The sequence below is a fragment of the Rhamphochromis longiceps genome, linkage group LG7, assembly GCF_057381845.1.
Source record: "Rhamphochromis longiceps isolate RC_006_pf linkage group LG7, R_longiceps_female_GT1.1, whole genome shotgun sequence".
Taxonomy (NCBI): domain Eukaryota; kingdom Metazoa; phylum Chordata; class Actinopteri; order Cichliformes; family Cichlidae; genus Rhamphochromis; species Rhamphochromis longiceps.
In genome coordinates this window covers 63,658,887-63,675,743 of record NC_140563.1, presented here as the reverse complement: position 1 = coordinate 63,675,743, position 16,857 = coordinate 63,658,887, and the positions used below count along the sequence as shown (strand labels likewise).

Genomic DNA, 16,857 nt, shown 5'->3' with positions numbered 1-16,857 from the left:
TGACTGTCTGTGAGTTCTGTTTCATTAAACATATTGTTTAACATACTGTTTAGTGATTAGTATGTATAAGTGGTTTGTGGTTGTATGCATCTTCCATCCAGTCAAGTTGCAGTTATGGTACAGTATATTGGGAAGTCATTGATGAGCTTTATTTGGGAAGCACCAAAGAGTAGCATTACCAATGTCATATCTGTTCAAACTGATTACAATTTATTATTCTGTTTGTGACTTATTGTTTTCAATAATGGCAAGCAAAGTGTTCTTGTTGAACATTACAATGTCAATGAAGTTTTAAACTGGACCATTTGGATATATAATGACCTTTCTTTTTTGAAATTTGGTCACATTTAGTGTAATTCCAGAGTTAGGACCCAGAGCAGTTTTTTTTGTCCTTAGAGTTTGAAGATTTTTTCAATTTAACTCAGTTTTATTTTTATAGTGCCAAAAAACAATTGCCTCAATGTGCTTTATGTTGTAAAACAACAAGTCTACAATAATAAAGAGAAAATCCGAAAAATCAGACAACCCCTCTGTGAGCAAGCACTTGGTGACAGTGGAATGGCAAAACTCCCTTTTAACAGGAAGAAACCTTCGGGAGGACCAGGCTCACAGACGGGTAACTATCTGCCACAACTGTTTGGGTTTGATGGGAGGGAGACAGGACAAAAGAGATGCTGTGGATGAGAGCCTGAGATTAATAATAACTTTTCACTTCAGAACTAAATGATCTAGTAAACAAAAACAGAAAGAAAACACACACACACCAACAGTTTCTCTCAATGACTTCAATTCAACAAAGTCCAGTGTATTAATAATTCAAGTGAATACCTTGTAAAATCCCACATCTAGTTAAACAAAACACAGTTAAAGCAATAATTACAGTTACCTGGGACTTATCAGGTGTTTTTTTTTTACAGCTCTATAGATATAACTAATGTTTTCAGGATTTGTTTTGTAATTATAAACCTCAGATTATGATCTGAATATTGAATACATCATTAAATTGCTCGACATCCTTAAACCTCCCACAAGATCAAATGAACACACTAGATAAAAACCCTATCGCTAATATACTCAATCAAATGCCCAATAATAAAATGCCTGTAACTGAAGGTTTCTCCAGTCACTTTGAAAGACATTTTAGACAATTTAACTCTATTATTTATAAGAATGATTTCAAAGAGTCCTCCAAAGTATGAATACAACACCTGATGACATTACTCTTGAAGCAAAAGATCCTTGATCCAGAGAACTATCAACCACTATCTCTTATTAATATGGTTAGGTTATTAAAATGAACTAGATAAAATCATACAATTCCTTATTCATCTTGATCTGAAAGGTTTTACCAAAAGTAGATATTCATCCACTAATTCCCAAAAACTTTTCAATTCAATACAGCTTTCAAACAACAATAAACACCATAATTTTATTATTAGACAGAGAAAAAGCATTTGATAGAGTTAAGTAGAAATTACTGTTTCCAACACTTGGAGAAAATTAATTAAATGACTGAATAAAGACACTTTACACTTCACTAAAGACCGCAGCCACCACCAATTAATTGAGTTCACAAAACTTCATTCTACACAATGGGACAGGTAAAGATGTCCTCTCTCGCCACCTCTCTTTGCTGTGTTTATTGAACCACTAGCAGCTACAATAAGACAAAATGGTAAAAGTATCCAAACAATCACTACTCATCACGTCTCTTCTTAACCTAGCTTCCACAACTTTTTCCCATAGCTGCATGGTGAGGCAAATCAACTCTATCCCCCTGTACTTACTATACCTCTGCACATTACTGTTGTTCTGGAAATCTGGAGCCAGTATACTTTATTACCATTCCTCAGTCATCCTCTCATTCTTTAAAACTGTGTTTAAAAAAAACTGGCCAAACAGTCCACTGTACTCTTCTATATACATCTCCATAACTCAACAGGTTTATCACTGTTTATCACTAGCACATTTCCGTTTCTCTCCTTAATCACCTTAACCTGCTGTGCATCACTTGCAGCTAAATCTTTCTGCTTAGCCAATCAGCAAAAGTAATTTTCTCTTTCCCTTGTGTCTATCTCACATACAACAATTCACTAAAAGCCTTTTCCTTTGCAGGCTCTTTCTTTGATGTACCCCAGCCTTCCAGTACTCCTGTTTACTTTCGTCATCTCCCTGACTTACTTTTTACTCTTTGCTATCCTCTGCCTTTGAATACTTTCCTGTACTTCCTGTACTTCCTTATTCCACCACCAAGTGTCCTTGTCCTCTTTAGTTTGTCAAAAGGCTAAACCAAATGCCTCAGTACTATCTGATAACTCTCTCTTACCACCCAGAGCTTTTCATAACTCTTCCCTGAACTCTGAGCAACATTCTGCTTTCTCCAACTTCCACCATTTAATCCTTGCCTCTGCCTTCACCCACTTCCTCTTCTTACTCTCCAAAGCCATCCTACTGATTACCGAAAGCCCTCCTGTTACATTCTACCCTGCTACCACCTTGCAGTTTCCGATCTCTTTCAAATTTAATACTGTCTGTCCTTCATTTCTGTTCTATATCAAGCACCTCCTCATCACACTCTCTACCATTACCTGTATTTGACCCCCTTTGCAAAGATTGCAAAGATTTCCATAACAGAACTTAAAGTTAAGGCAACTCTAAAGATACAGTCACCTTTCTCACTCACTATGTGTTAATAGACTTCTCTGCATTGACTCATTCTTGTTATTAATCCCTGGCTCTCTTTCACAGCATGTCTTTTGTCCTGTCTTCAATTCTCTCACCCAGATGGCAGATGGCCACCCCTCCCTGCTGGAGGTTTCTTCCTGTTAAAAGGGTTTTTTTCCTTCCCATTGTTGCCAAAGTGCTTGCTCATAGGGGGTGATATGATTGTTGGGTTCTTCTCTGTATTATTGTAGGGTCTACTTTACAATATAAAGCCCCTTGAAGTGACTGTTGTTGTGATTTGGCACTGTTTAAATATAAAATAAATTGACAATAAGGTATGGTAATTTATTTTCTGACAGCATAAACATCATGATTTGATTGATGATTATATTGTACTTTATTACTTTACCTAAATTACAATTTGAGGAATTACCACAGATAAAACATTTATATAATGCTTTTGGCAACATAATACAAAACTCCAGTTTTACTGTTGCTGCATAGACACAAAACAAACCCTGCTTCACTTGAAAACTTGATGGCTCTCACGCTATAGTTGATTAATACTTCATATTTTATGTTGGAAGTATAACAGTCCAAACCGAATGTGAAAAAGATCACTCATTGTCCTGAATTGGATAACAGATGAATAAGCCAGAGTTAGGACAAGGATTGAGGGATAAATCTGTTTATGGAAAATAATAAATAGCTTAAAAAATCAGTTTACTGCATCTCTCATTCTACCTCTTCCCATCCTCCCTTTAACATTTCTGTCCCCTTCTTCTCTTCTCTCTCACGCCTTCACAAACCGCCTCCACAGTCAAATTGATTTAAGTCTGCCTCCTAAGGGGGTTATGGCATGGGCATGTGTGCCTTCTGTACAGTTTTCTTGTATGTTTCAATCTGTCTGTAAATTTGGACTCTGGAGAAAGCTCCTCGCCCTCAATTTGCAATTCAGTGCACAGAAAATTGCGCAGAGGTATAATCCGTCAGAGCCACAGCCTGTTCTGCCAAAAAAAAAGAAAAAAAGAAAAAACAATGTGTCAAAATTATCTGCGTGCTAATGAGAGGAACACAACTCTCCAAGTTGCTGCTGGAGGACTGCAGAGGCTGGAGGACTGACATAGGCAGAGGATGAAGAAAAGATGAAGAAAAAGGGGTCAAAGATAATATTCACCAGGGGTTTACCTTGCATCTGCTTCACTGTAGTATTCTCGAGCCACAATATCCTCAAACAGCTCCCCTCCTGTCACTCTGAGAAATAGAAAGATGGAGGTTAAAATGGCAAATTATATAAATTTTTATTCTTTACTCAGACAGCACAAATGTATACACACACACACACACACACACACGCAGGAGGGGGATGTCCTCATTAGGGGGAAACCCCGGTTGCAGGATTCACTCTGACTGTGTTGCCATGGAGACTGGCTCCAGTGCGGGGGAGTGTAGATCTATCTGTGTGTGCACTAAAGCGGGAGCCGCAAGGAAGGGGGTGGGGGTGCTGTTATGCAATGGGGGAACTGCCTTGGAACCAAGAAGGGGGATGGAGACAGAAGAGAAAAAAGAAGAAGAGAAGAAGGAATGAAGAGATGCAGGTATAAAGAAAGAAATCATGTAAAGCAGTGGCATCACTGAGGAGACAGATGCCATAAGGACTGAAGGAAGGGAGTGGAAAATGAAGCACCATTGGAGAGGAAAGAGGAGGCAGAGGACAAGGGAGGGGAGAAGGGAAAAAAGAAGTAGAGGATGGAAGGAGAAAAACAGGAGAAGTAAAAAAGAAAGGAAGCAACTCACAGGTCAAAGAGGAGATAGTGGAAGCCTTCCTCAGAGATACTGTCATGAAGACGAACTGCAAGAGGGATATCAGACTAATTAGGTCTGTTTTAGGACATTTTTTTTATTCAGGCTGCTATAAAGCACATTTATTAAGGCCTTTCGGCACTATTATAGACCAAATGAGCCCATATATTTAAGACATACTGGTAAGAACAAACAATAGATATTGCTTTAGCTTTTTCTATTTCTATTTTTTTAACTGACGAATATTTTTCCACAAGAACTGATATTTCATATTGCTAAACAGCTGATCAGCTGATCAGTCAACACTAGTGCTACTCTGGGTAGCAAAGGACATTGCTTATTCACTGATATGAATTAGGCTGTTAATTTAGGCCAATATAAAATGAGATGCAGATTTAGAGTGTCTTTTGGAGTGTTATAGGTTTATCTTTCAAATGATGTATCATTTCTCTTGCATAGTGTTAAAGCCATATGGCAGCATCTTGTCCATCACAAGGCAACCACACCCTAAAGCACACCCTGCTTTATTTTTTTTATCACAATTAATGTCTGTATAGCCAGTGTATAGAAATGAGATCCCAACCAGAAGTTTGTGAAGTTACATTTTAAATATAAAAAGTTAAACATTGGGGCCTTTCATGCATTCATTATTGACAATTTCTCCATTAAGCAATTCACTAAAGCCTATTTCCCATTTATGATGGCTTATCAATAAAAATCTTAAGCTGACAGATTTAAAAGTGAAATATTTTCAGTGTTTAAATAGTCTAAATAAAAATCTGAAATACATTAAAGAGAGTTGAAATATTTTTAGTTCACCTCTAACAAAAGAATTAGTTTAATATAACTTAATGAGTTAAAAATGCCCCATTTTATGTCAGCATTTCCCTGTATGGTTTGTTTGTTTTTTTAATTTTTAGAAACATACACAGCATTACTGTTTGTCTTGCAAAACTTCAGTGCAAAGACTTTGAAGTTCACATTGCACGTCTTTCTTTGTGCATTGTTAAGAGGATCATTGTGCACTCTTCTGATTTTTCTGATGATAGTCATCAACCCCACAACTCACTTCACTCAGGGTCACAGATGTTAAACAATTAATATTAACAAAGAACAACTTAGTATGACTGTATATATAATTCAATAGTTTAGCTAACTCAGTAAGATTGCTAATGCAAAGGGCTTACATTAACACATTCTGATTAAGCCTCATCACGCCCACTAACATGATGTTGTCAGATACATATACAAAATAGACAGCTGTACAATAGAAATAAGAAAAGCAAAACTAAATTCCTAAGTATTGCTCAGTTCCAATGAAGCTTATGCGTAAATTCAGTGGGGAAGATCTGTAATCTCTTATCTCATTTCCCCACACTGTTAAACTCAATTCTGATATCATTACTCTGTCCAATAATATTCTTGCCTGCTGACTACAAACTACTTATGCTCAATTCCGTGCATTTTACATACTCTCCTGTCTTTGTATTATTCAGACTCTCACTCTTGCCCAATTATTTTCTCATCTGCCTTCTTTGAGCCAATCAGCCTCCGCTTCGCATGATTTGAATCTGTGCTCTTCGTCTATCCTCCTTTCAGACTTTCGTTCGTGCAACCCACCTCTTCCCCAACTCCACCTCAGACACCTGTGTTTTCAATGGGAGAAATGTTTCGTCACTCATCCAAGTGACTTCTTCAGTCTCAGCTGACTGCAGGTTTCCCCAACCTTAAGTTCTCATTAGAATTTGCATATTAATAATCAAGGAACTGACCTCACAGCCCATTGTTCATTCACCGGGGTGGTTTCCGTTATTGTACTGTTTATAAGGTTGGGGGAACGTGCAGTCAGCTGAGACTAAAGAAGTCACTTGGATGAGTTATCTTTAAAAATGTAATAAACAGAAATCTGAAAAAAAGTCTCACCAATGTTGGGATGCTTTAGCAATCTGCAGATCCTGGCTTCCCGCTCCAGTTTCTGATGGTCTACAAGGAAGTAATGCTATGTTAGTTTGCGACAAAACAAGCAAAGCAAGAAAACGCCACTGTGGTCAAAACGAATGGCAAGGAGAAGAAACAGGAGAAAAAGGGGGATGATATGACAGTAAATGAAACAAGAAAATAAAGTAAATAAAACGCGTTGAGAAATGAAGAATGGGGAACAGAATGGGGTGCGAAAACAAGAAAGTAAGCACACAAGAAAGAAAAGGAGGGGAAAAATGAGAAGAGAGGAAACATGGAATGAAAAACAAAAAGAAAACAGGGAGAAAATAGGAAAGGAGAGGACAAAAAACAAGGCAGAAAAAGAAAACGATACCAAAAACAACTGGAGAGGATGTGATATGACAAGAAAAAGCAAGAAGTAAAACAAGAGAAGTGATAGAAGGGGAAACAAGAGAGAAAAGTCGAGTTAAACAATTATAGAAGTGAAGAAAACATCAGTGCAAAGGAGAGGAAAAAACAGGGACAGAAAAGACAGAAGATACAAGGGAAGAAAGAAGAGAGGAAAAAGGGAAAGGAAGAGGAATGGTGAAGAGAGAAGTAGACAGAAAAGAAGGAAGAACCAGCAGCAAAAGCAGAAAAACAACATCAGAGGAAAGAGACTACAGGAGAAACATATCAGGAATGACACTGCAGAAAGAATAGAAAATAAAAATAGGTAGACAAGAAAAAACCAAGACAGGCATAACAAGGGATAAAATAGAGGAGAAAAAATACAGGTAAGGAAATGACCAAAAGGTGAAAAAAGTAACCAAGGAAAGTAGAGAAGGAAACAAGAAGAGCTTTGGTTCAACTGAATGTTTTGCTTGGAGGTTAGTGTAAGAGATCCAAGTAAGTCTCTGTGCTGTAGGCAGCTAGTGTTGCCCTACAGTTCAGACACAAGCATCTGTATCAGTTCTGCACACAGAGGAACAAACAATTTCAGCGGAAACATTCCTGAACCTGAGACAGAACTGGTTGTATTTTTAATAAAGGTTGTGTGAGGCTGACACTCCCACAGTCCCACCGATGAGCTAATTTCTGAACAGCAATAACACCACTGTATTTTTAGCTGCTTTCAGAGGTGTTTTGTATTGTCTTTCCTTTTTTGTCAGTGTTATGTTGGGAAAAGTAAAAAAAAAAAAAAAACATAATGCAGCTGTCTCATAGTTGGACTCTCCTTGTAAGTATTTTTTGGGGAAATGATTTTCAAAGCACAGATTAGTTCTCGTGCTGTGGATTATGACTGAGCCTATCATCTGCCTCTCTCCGAGAAACAGACGTGAAGGCTTCACACTCTGGAATCAAACAAGCGCTAAAATATGCTAATGTGAGCCTTTCAAATCTGGGACATACACATGATGATGACATGATGTCTCTGCTTCTTCAAATTCCTGAAAATGCAGAGAGTATTTGATTGCTTTGTTTTTCACTCTCACCTCTGGCCGAGAGCTTTTTGGTATTGATGATTTTGGCTGCATACTCTTGGCCTGTACAAAGTTTGACACAGCGACGCACCACTGAAAAGGCCCCCCTGGGGAAAAAAAAAAGACAGGAAACAGGGGGTGAGAGGCTGCTGTATAAGCTTGGTCAGCATCAATAGGGACATCATAGCTGTCCAGCTGACCTCACTGTCATTCTGGACTCTTTTCTGTCTAATCTAATACAGAGTATTATCCAAAGGTTTTAGGTACTGAAGCAGAAAGGTAGAAAATCAATCACAGCTGTGTTAACCTGATGCCATGTCTTTGTACTGTATGAAGAAACCAGAAAATCCATGCAGACACAGGAAGGACGTGCAAACTTACAGAAAGGCCTCAGATGGTAGATTTGAATCCTGGACATTCTTGCTGTTAGGCAAGCATACAAACCACCCATCATTTCGGACATAACCATGTATCTCAGTGAGCACTATTACCTAACCTATTCCTAAATCCAACCACAGCCACATAAAAGCATTATTCAAGACATAAACGTTGTGTCCAAGAGAAACAGTGCAAAGATGCCTTTTCCTGCAGTAGTAACTCACTTTTAATTACTAATTTTAATTTGATGTCAGATTAGTTTAAGCACTTTTTTAATCCAAGAAATGTATCTATTAGATAGAGTGAAATTAGTTATACAATCAAACCCTATACAATGTAGCCTTTGTTGCAGCTCTATTTGTTTATCTATTCCATCCATCCATCCATCCATCTTCATCCGCTTTATCCGGGGCCAGGTCGCGGGGGCAGCAGCCTAAGCAAAGAGGCCCAGACCTCCCTCTCCCCAGCCACCTCCTCCAGCTTATCCGGGGGAATACCAAGGCGTTCCCAGGCCAGCCGAGAGATATAATCTCTCCAGCGTGTCCTGGGTCTGCCCCGGGGCCTCCTCCCGGTGGGACATGCCTGGAACACCTCACCCAAGAGGCGCCCAGGGGGCATCCTTGTCAGATGCCCGAACCACCTCAGCTGGCTCCTTTCGATGTGGAGCAGCAGCTGCTCTACTCTGAGCCCCTCCCGGATGGCCGAACTTCTCACCCTATCTCTAAGGGAGAGGCCAGCCACCCTTCGGAGGAAGCTCATTTCTGCCACTTGTATCCGCGATCTCGTTCTTTCGGTCACTACCCACAGCTCGTGGCCATAGGTGAGGGTAGGGACGTAGATCGACCGGTAAATTGAGAGCTTCGCTTTTACACTCAGCTCCCTCTTCACCACGACGGACCGGTGCAGCGTCCGCATTACTGCAGCTGCAGCCCCAATCCGTCTGTCGATCTCCGGCTCCCTTCTCCCATCACTCGCGAACAAGACCCCGAGATACTTGAACTCCTCCACTTGGGGCAGGAACTCATCCCCGACCCGGAGTGGGCACTCCACCCTTTTCCGGCTGAGAACCATGGCCTCAGATTTGGAGGTGCTGATCCTCATTCCCGCTGCTTCACACTCGGCTGCGAACCGTTCCAGTGCGAGCTGGAGGCCTTCACCCGATGAAGCCAACAGAACCACATCATCTGCAAAAATCAGAGATGAGATTCTGAGGCCACCAAAGCGAAAGCCCTCCGCCACTTGGCTGCGCCTAGAAATCCTGTCCATAAAAATTATGAACAGAACCGGAGACAAAGGGCAGCCCTGGCGGAGCCCATCACCCACCGGGAACGAGTCCGACTTATTGCCGGCAATGCGAACCAAGCTCTTGCAACGGTTGTATAGGGATCGAATGGCCCGTAGCAATGGGCCAGACACCCCATATTCCCGCAACACCTCCCACAGGACACCCCGAGGGACACGGTCGAATGCCTTCTCCAAGTCCACAAAACACATGTAGACTGGTTGGGCAAACTCCCATGCACCCTCAAGTATCCTGGAGAGGATAAAGAGCTGGTCCAGTGTTCCGCAACCAGGACGAAAACCGCATTGTTCCTCCTGTATCCGAGGTTCGACTAGCGGACGAACTCTCCTTTCCAGCACCCTGGCATAGACTTTCCCAGGGAGGCTGAGGAGTGTGATCCCCCTGTAGTTGGAACACACCCTCCGGTCCCCTTTCTTAAAGATGGGGACCACCACCCCGGTCTGCCAGTCCACAGGTACTGCCCCTGATCTCCACGCAACATTGCAGAGGCGTGTCAACCAGGACAGCCCTACAACGTCCAGAGCCTTCAGGAACTCGGGGCGGACCTCATCAACACCAGGGGCTATTCTTTTCCAAAAACAAATTGTGAATATGTTGAGAAGAGAATAAATTAAAATCACAAGCCTAAATTTTATTTAGGTCTCATATTTTGATCACATTCGGTTGGGTGTCCTGGTCAATGGTCAACCACAAATCATTAAAAACATCACTATCTCCTCACACAGGGAGTATAGTAATGGACTGGTTCTTATATAAAGCGCTTTTCTACTCATCTGAGCACTCAAAGCGCTTTACACAACTTGTGCATTCACCCATTCACACAAGCACATTTTTTTAAAGTGCTTTATAGCTAACATTCACACGCATTCGCACTCCGATGGATGCATCGGAGAGCAATTTGGGGTTAGTATCTTGCCCAAGGATATTTGGCATGCAGACTAGGGGAAGCCAAGAATCAAACCACCAACCTTCCGATCAGTAGATGATCTCCTCTACCACCTGAGCTACAGCCACCCCAAGAGTATATTTCATGTTTTCTCTTAACTATTCTAGATTAGTTCCTCTCTTACCCAATTAAGTGCTTCAAATTTATATTACTTAGATTTTTCTGTAATTAGCAGGTAATGGATCTGACTGCGGAACCAAGGGACACGGTACTATTATTTAGTATCTACTGTGGATAACAACATAGGCCCTCTCTGAAGTATACTCTCCTTTATTGCTTTATTTGCTAAACAGGAGCATAATATATTACAATAAGAGCACAGTGCTGTAAAAATATTTTAACTTATAGTGACTGACAACATAAACTGATCAGGTAAGTGTTTAGTGAGGGCCTAAATATAGTAAGCAGTTTTCGTATAGACTTCTATATAACATAGGTTCTTTTTGCAAACAGAGGAGCCTCCTTCCCTGCTGGCCATTGGAAACAATGGAGATTTATGACATTTTCACACCGGCTTCACTTTTCAGACCCAGAAGACGTGTCCGTTTTTTATACTTTACACATTCTATCATCACATCACATAACATCCAGTGTGGAAATTAAGCCTAGGCTTAGGATAGCCTGGCTGATTAAGGCAAGTTCTAATATGGTCTACTACAATGACACTGGCATGAAATATCATTATGTTCAGGATTGATAGGCTTCTTTTTCAGTGTTGGTGCTACTCCAGCACCAACACTCAAAATGTGTTCTTCTTCTTTCGGCTACTCCCTTTAATGGTCAGCACAGCAGATCATTTTCCGCCATCATCCACTCGTCCTTGCATTCTCTTCTGTTACATCTACCTTCTGGATGTCTTCCACATTCATAATTCTCTTTGGTCCTCTTTTCCATCTACATTCACTATCTCTACATCTTCGTCTTCACTGTTACCTGTCACCTGTATTCCTTTTTGATTCTATTGACTTTCATTCCTCTTCTTTCCAGTGCATATCTCCACCTCTCCATGCTCTTTTCTACCTACATATTCCAAAGATCACTCACTGTCCTCATACATGTCTTACACCATCCTCACACACATCTCTGCCACTTCAGACTTCTTCATACTGCTACTCATTCATTGTCACCTCTCTCTTCTTAACCTAGCCTCAACAACTCTTAAAAAGTAAGGGCTCTTATATTGTCTGTCTGTCTGTCTGTCACTGCACTGTCAAACAGACAGACAGACAGACCAAAAGGGCTCAGCAGAATACTTTATTAATCCCTAAGGAAATAATGTATAATGAAGGCAAATGTACTTCTCATTGTTTTTGACATTTTACCTTCTCATAAGTTAACCCTTTGTTTTTAAAGATTGTATTAGCCTTCATTTGATGGCAAAGCTGACGATTGACAGGAAAGGAGTGACAAAGTGCAAATGGCCACAGGTTAGACTCGAACCCCGTCCACTGTTCTCTGACCATCTAGCATATGGTTGTCTGCTCACCCACAGAGCTACTAACCGTACTACCCACTGTTTTAGACGTAAAACACCTTTTAGTGAAGCTAAAACATGATCTACACCATTGAGAATCTAGACATATTCCCAAATGGAACAACAGTGTATCTTGTGGTTACAGCATTTATACACAATAACTTTGGGTTTGTTTCTATTATTATTTACAGTCGTGTCTCCTTTACAACTTGAATAATTCCAGTAATTTCAGCGGCATCAAACAGGAAAGAAAAGCCATCAATTTGAAGTACCCTAAGTGTGTGCATTTTAGAGTTTTTGGGGGCCACATTTGCTCTTCAAACTCAATAGAGACCAACAGAAATAACCTCCTCTGTCATTTCTCAGAGCTAATTTTATCTCACCTCAGTATTGTTATGCAATGAAACACTCACACTCCCCTCAGAGCCCATGCATCTCACAAGCTCTCCAACATGAATATATTATGGGGACACAGGGTGACTAAGCATGACACTTGCTGACATCCCGCTGGTTGGTGGGAAAGGCAGCAGAGCTTAAACATGACAGGTTATCTGCAGGGCAGGTGGGAATCAGCTGGAGTGCTGGATCTGGGTCTAAAACCTGGATTAATGTGAGTGTAAGGTCTCTTACCTAATCTGCTATCTTTTCCCTTTTGTCATATAATAAAAATGGATGTCATATAGCCAGATAGAAAACTTTTAGTAGTAAGTCTATTCCTTCATATAATGGCAATCTTCCTGGAAATTCCATGTGGTAATCAAGAATCTGACATGGGGTTAACAATTTTGGTCATTAATAATGCTAATTTCTACAGTGTTTGGATACTGGAGTCTACAGTTTGTTTACACATGAAGCAAGCTGCTAATTTGCCAAAACTAAAGTCCATTTCCAATAAATGCAGCTCTAAAAATTATTGGCATCTTGTAATCTACAAATATGCAAAATTAGCCATTCATAGTCACTCATGTTGGGTTGTTTGGCCACAGTAGATGCATTTGGCATAGAACAAAACCAGCTTTTCAGGAGAAGAACTTGATAGTCATTGAGAAACACGGTAATGTAAATGTTACTGGCTTGGAATTCTTTGAATTACTGCATATACATTAGGGGCATCACAATGGCCTGACAATTAAAGTTAAACATGGAATCACAGACTGTATGTATCAGATGAATTTAAGTAAAAATTTAATTATAGTAAAAATAAAAAATTGAAATAATATTTAATTAGTGCTAAAAAATTTCTTACACTATTAAAGCATTAGTGTATTACTGAACCACTTTTTTCAATTCAACTTTATTTATATACCACCAAATCACAGCAGCAGTCATCTCAAGGCACTTGATAATGTGAGGTAAAGACCCTACACTAATACAGGGAAAACCTCAATAATCAGATGACCCCCTTTGACCAAACAATTGGTGACAGTGGTTGGTGACAGTGGTTAATAGAGCAGAGATTAATAATAACTAATGACTAAATGCAGAGTGGTGTGTAAACACACAGTGAATGAAGAAAGTGAGTGAACAAGAAACCCTCAATGCATCATGGGAAGCGTCCAGCAGCCTAGACCTATTCATGCATAAGTATGGGAGGATTCAGGGTCACCTGATCTAGTCCTGACTATAAATTTGATCAAAAATAAGTTTTAATAAGTTATAATAAGTTTTAGGTCTAATTTTAAAACTGTCTCCCAAATCCAAACTGGGAACTGGTTCCACACAAGAAGGGCCTAAAAGCTCAAGGCCTCTCATTCTACTTTTAAATACCCTGGGAACCATGTGTAAGCCAGCAGTCTTTGGGGGATGTGCTATATTTGGATAAGATGGAGCCTGATTATTCAAGACCTCATACGCGAGGAGAAGAATTTTAAGCCAATATGGCAGAAATATGCTCTCTCTTTTGTAGCCTCATTTATCTTCCCCACAAAGTTCAAATCATCTCAAACTGGTTTCTTCAAGATAACAATGAGTTCACTGTACTCAAATGATCTCCATAGTCACCAGATCTCAATCCAGTATAGCACTTTTTGGGAAGTGGAGAAATGGGGGATTAGCATCATGGACGTGCAGCTGGCAAATCTGTAACAGCTGTCTGATGTGTCATTTCTGGTTTTTGTATTTCTTAAGGACATGATTTTCAGACACTGTTCATCTGCTGTAGGTAGTGTTTTTAAGCCTGCCACTTTTCTTACTCCATACCTACTTACTCTGCTGTGATATTTTCCATAGATTCAACTAAAGAAACTTGAACTATGCTTTTGCAACACGCTCCTAGCAATAAAGTGCCTAAGATTCCATTTAAAATTGGTTCTTTGTTTAAGTTTCTGTTATGTAGATGACACTCTGGTTAATCTTGTCTGCCTTTTTATACTTGAATTCATAATGTATTAGTGTCAAGTGGTTTCACAAACAAAAGAATCATTTTCTGAAAAGGATCAGGTACAAGGACTGAACTAAAATTCGGTAAAAAAGCAGCCAATGTCCAAAAGAAAAAGTCTGAAAGAGCTTCAAAATATGTAGAGAACTAGTGCTTCCGAGGCTGGCTCCTTTCAAGCTAAATATAAAGACATAAGGGATGACTCGTGACTGTACCGTATAGTCCTAACATTGGTGAGTTTTAATTACAGCATAATAATGCATTATATCCAAGGGTTCAAATGTGCCTGTGTCTGAATTTAGGGTTATCCAACCTCCAAAATCACATTTTAGCCATGGTTATATTTTATAGTTGTTAAAGGCTTCAAAAGAAATGCTGGATAATATTTAAGTACATCAGAACTGTACTTAACTGCAAAACACCTAAAAATAATTAGCACTGAAAATCAAATTCATTGTTAGCTTTAATCCAATATGCTACTTAGAAATAAGCCTTATGTCACTGACTGCATTCAATACTTTTACTCTAAATACATATTTGTCTGGTCATTGAGTATTCAATGCAGTACCTTTACTTATACCAGAGTTGGGGTTGATTGGGTGACCAAGGTCACTTGGTGTGAGTCAGGGAATACTCATCAGCAAATCTTGTTTTTACATCTGCATCGCACATTCAAAACCAAATTCATAAACCTGGAACACAGCAGACATGACAACACAAGCAAAATAAAGCCTCTATTATCAGCAAGGGCAGCTGCTGCTGGTGTGACTATTGTCTTTAAGTTATCACTTCACGCACACACACACACACACACACACACACACACACAAAAGATCACCAAAAAACAACTGAACTTAAAATAAACATAAAATGCTCATACTGTAACCAACCACAGCAATCACAATAAGCTTTTTTTCCTCACTGTGCCTGGCTATTGAATAAATGTTCCTGTGAGGCAAACATTGCAGAGAGATCCTTTCTACCCACGCACAACCTGACAGAGACATTGAGTCCACTTTGCCTCTACCCACTGGGGCACCCATAGCCTCTTCAGTTTCAATTTGTCTGCATCCTATTAAGGGCCACACATCCTCACTCCCTCATCTTTTTTCCTTATTAATCACAAGACACACCTCATTAGATTTGCAGTAGATCAAGGGCAGTAGCAGCATTATTCTTTGACATCTCTGTTGAGCTTTCTGCCACTGTGATTAAAGACAGCTGATGATGATTCCAATCTGTCCCTCATATTAGACCGCTTTGTCCCTAATTAGCCTGGGGCGGGGGTGCCCTTAAAGTATTTCTTCACACAGAATCTGACAATCTTAAACACCATCACTGGTTGGCTCATGCATTTCAAGAAGTCCACAAAATACGCCCTGCACTGAGGATTTAGGATTAGAGCTAATTTTAGTTGCTCCAGACCAGCGTGCGTTTGTTTTGGAAGGATGGAGCTGCAATCATCACCGCAGATGTGCAGACCTTGATTCCTCATGCTCTGTACGGTTACAGGACGGGGTCAGGCTGCATGCAGGAGACTCTGGATAATTAATATAACAGCGGCTTACTTGCCAAGCTCCTCGTACAGCTGGTATTCATCTGTAAAACGTGTGCAAGTAGTCGTTGCCATGATGTTTCCTCCTCGGACCGGTGTGCGGGTGCCGTCTCACAAATGTACGGTGTGTCTCTATCTGCACACAGGAGGACCTCGATCTCAAGTCTCCGCCCACCTTAGACCTCCGGACGGCGGAGTGCTTCAATTGCAGGCCGGTACACACACGCACGCTCCCGGCTCGGATGTCAGTGGGCTCTCCGCTCTGCCAAGCAATGAGGACGCACTCTTTAAATACCACACGAAACAGTAATGTGAGCTCACTATATGACGTGTCTCTCCGGAGAGAGAGAGAAAAAAGGAAAAGAAAGAAAGAAAAAGAAAAATCAAAAGCCGATAGTGAGCTGACCCAAGAGTGCGGAGGAGCGCAAAATTTGATTACACTTAATACATCATAAAGCGAAGAGAAGCCTGCAGCATACAATGACATTACTGCACTTGGAACTCAGTAAGGGCGCAGTGTGGATCTATTTTTGGGATTCGGTGAGGAGTCCCTCAGTTTATCACAAAACCTAAGAAAGTAATAATCAATAAACATAATAATTTTATTACAATTTTGTAAAGGGATTATGGGCGTGTTCAGAGATGGGGCATGGGGAACCCCCCGCAAAAGATGCATTTATGAGTAGAAATTAGTATGTCCGTGTTATATGGCTTTCTGCTTCTGCCTCAAAGTCCAAACATTGCACTTTCTACTCCATACCGTTTATTTCAGAGGTGTTTTTTTAATTAAATGAAAACTTTTACAAGGTTGCATAAGTCTTACTGTTGTTATACATTCCGACCATATTTGCATAATTATTTTTAATTGCTATCTTGAAAGACAATTTCCAGCTAATGTTTCTATATTTGTCCTCTTCTGCCAAATTTAAATCACATCAAGTATGGTAGTAACA

General features: G+C 40.1%; 1 protein-coding gene across 1 annotated transcript in view; it reads right to left on the bottom strand.

The window, feature by feature from the left end:
* The window catches only part of camk2b2 (calcium/calmodulin-dependent protein kinase (CaM kinase) II beta 2), a 66,425-nt gene extending 50,278 nt beyond the window's left edge, over positions 1 to 16,147 (bottom strand). Inside the window, exons 1-5 of the mRNA XM_085414787.1 lie at positions 15,918 to 16,147; positions 7,884 to 7,978; positions 6,391 to 6,450; positions 4,462 to 4,516; positions 3,853 to 3,918 (exon numbers count right to left, since the gene is read on the bottom strand). Of these exons, the coding sequence (XP_085270913.1) occupies positions 3,853 to 3,918; positions 4,462 to 4,516; positions 6,391 to 6,450; positions 7,884 to 7,978; positions 15,918 to 15,979 (338 nt within the window). The 5' untranslated portion in view covers positions 15,980 to 16,147. The remainder of the gene's footprint in view (positions 1 to 3,852; positions 3,919 to 4,461; positions 4,517 to 6,390; positions 6,451 to 7,883; positions 7,979 to 15,917) is intronic.
* Between the last annotated feature and the right edge of the window lie 710 nt (positions 16,148 to 16,857).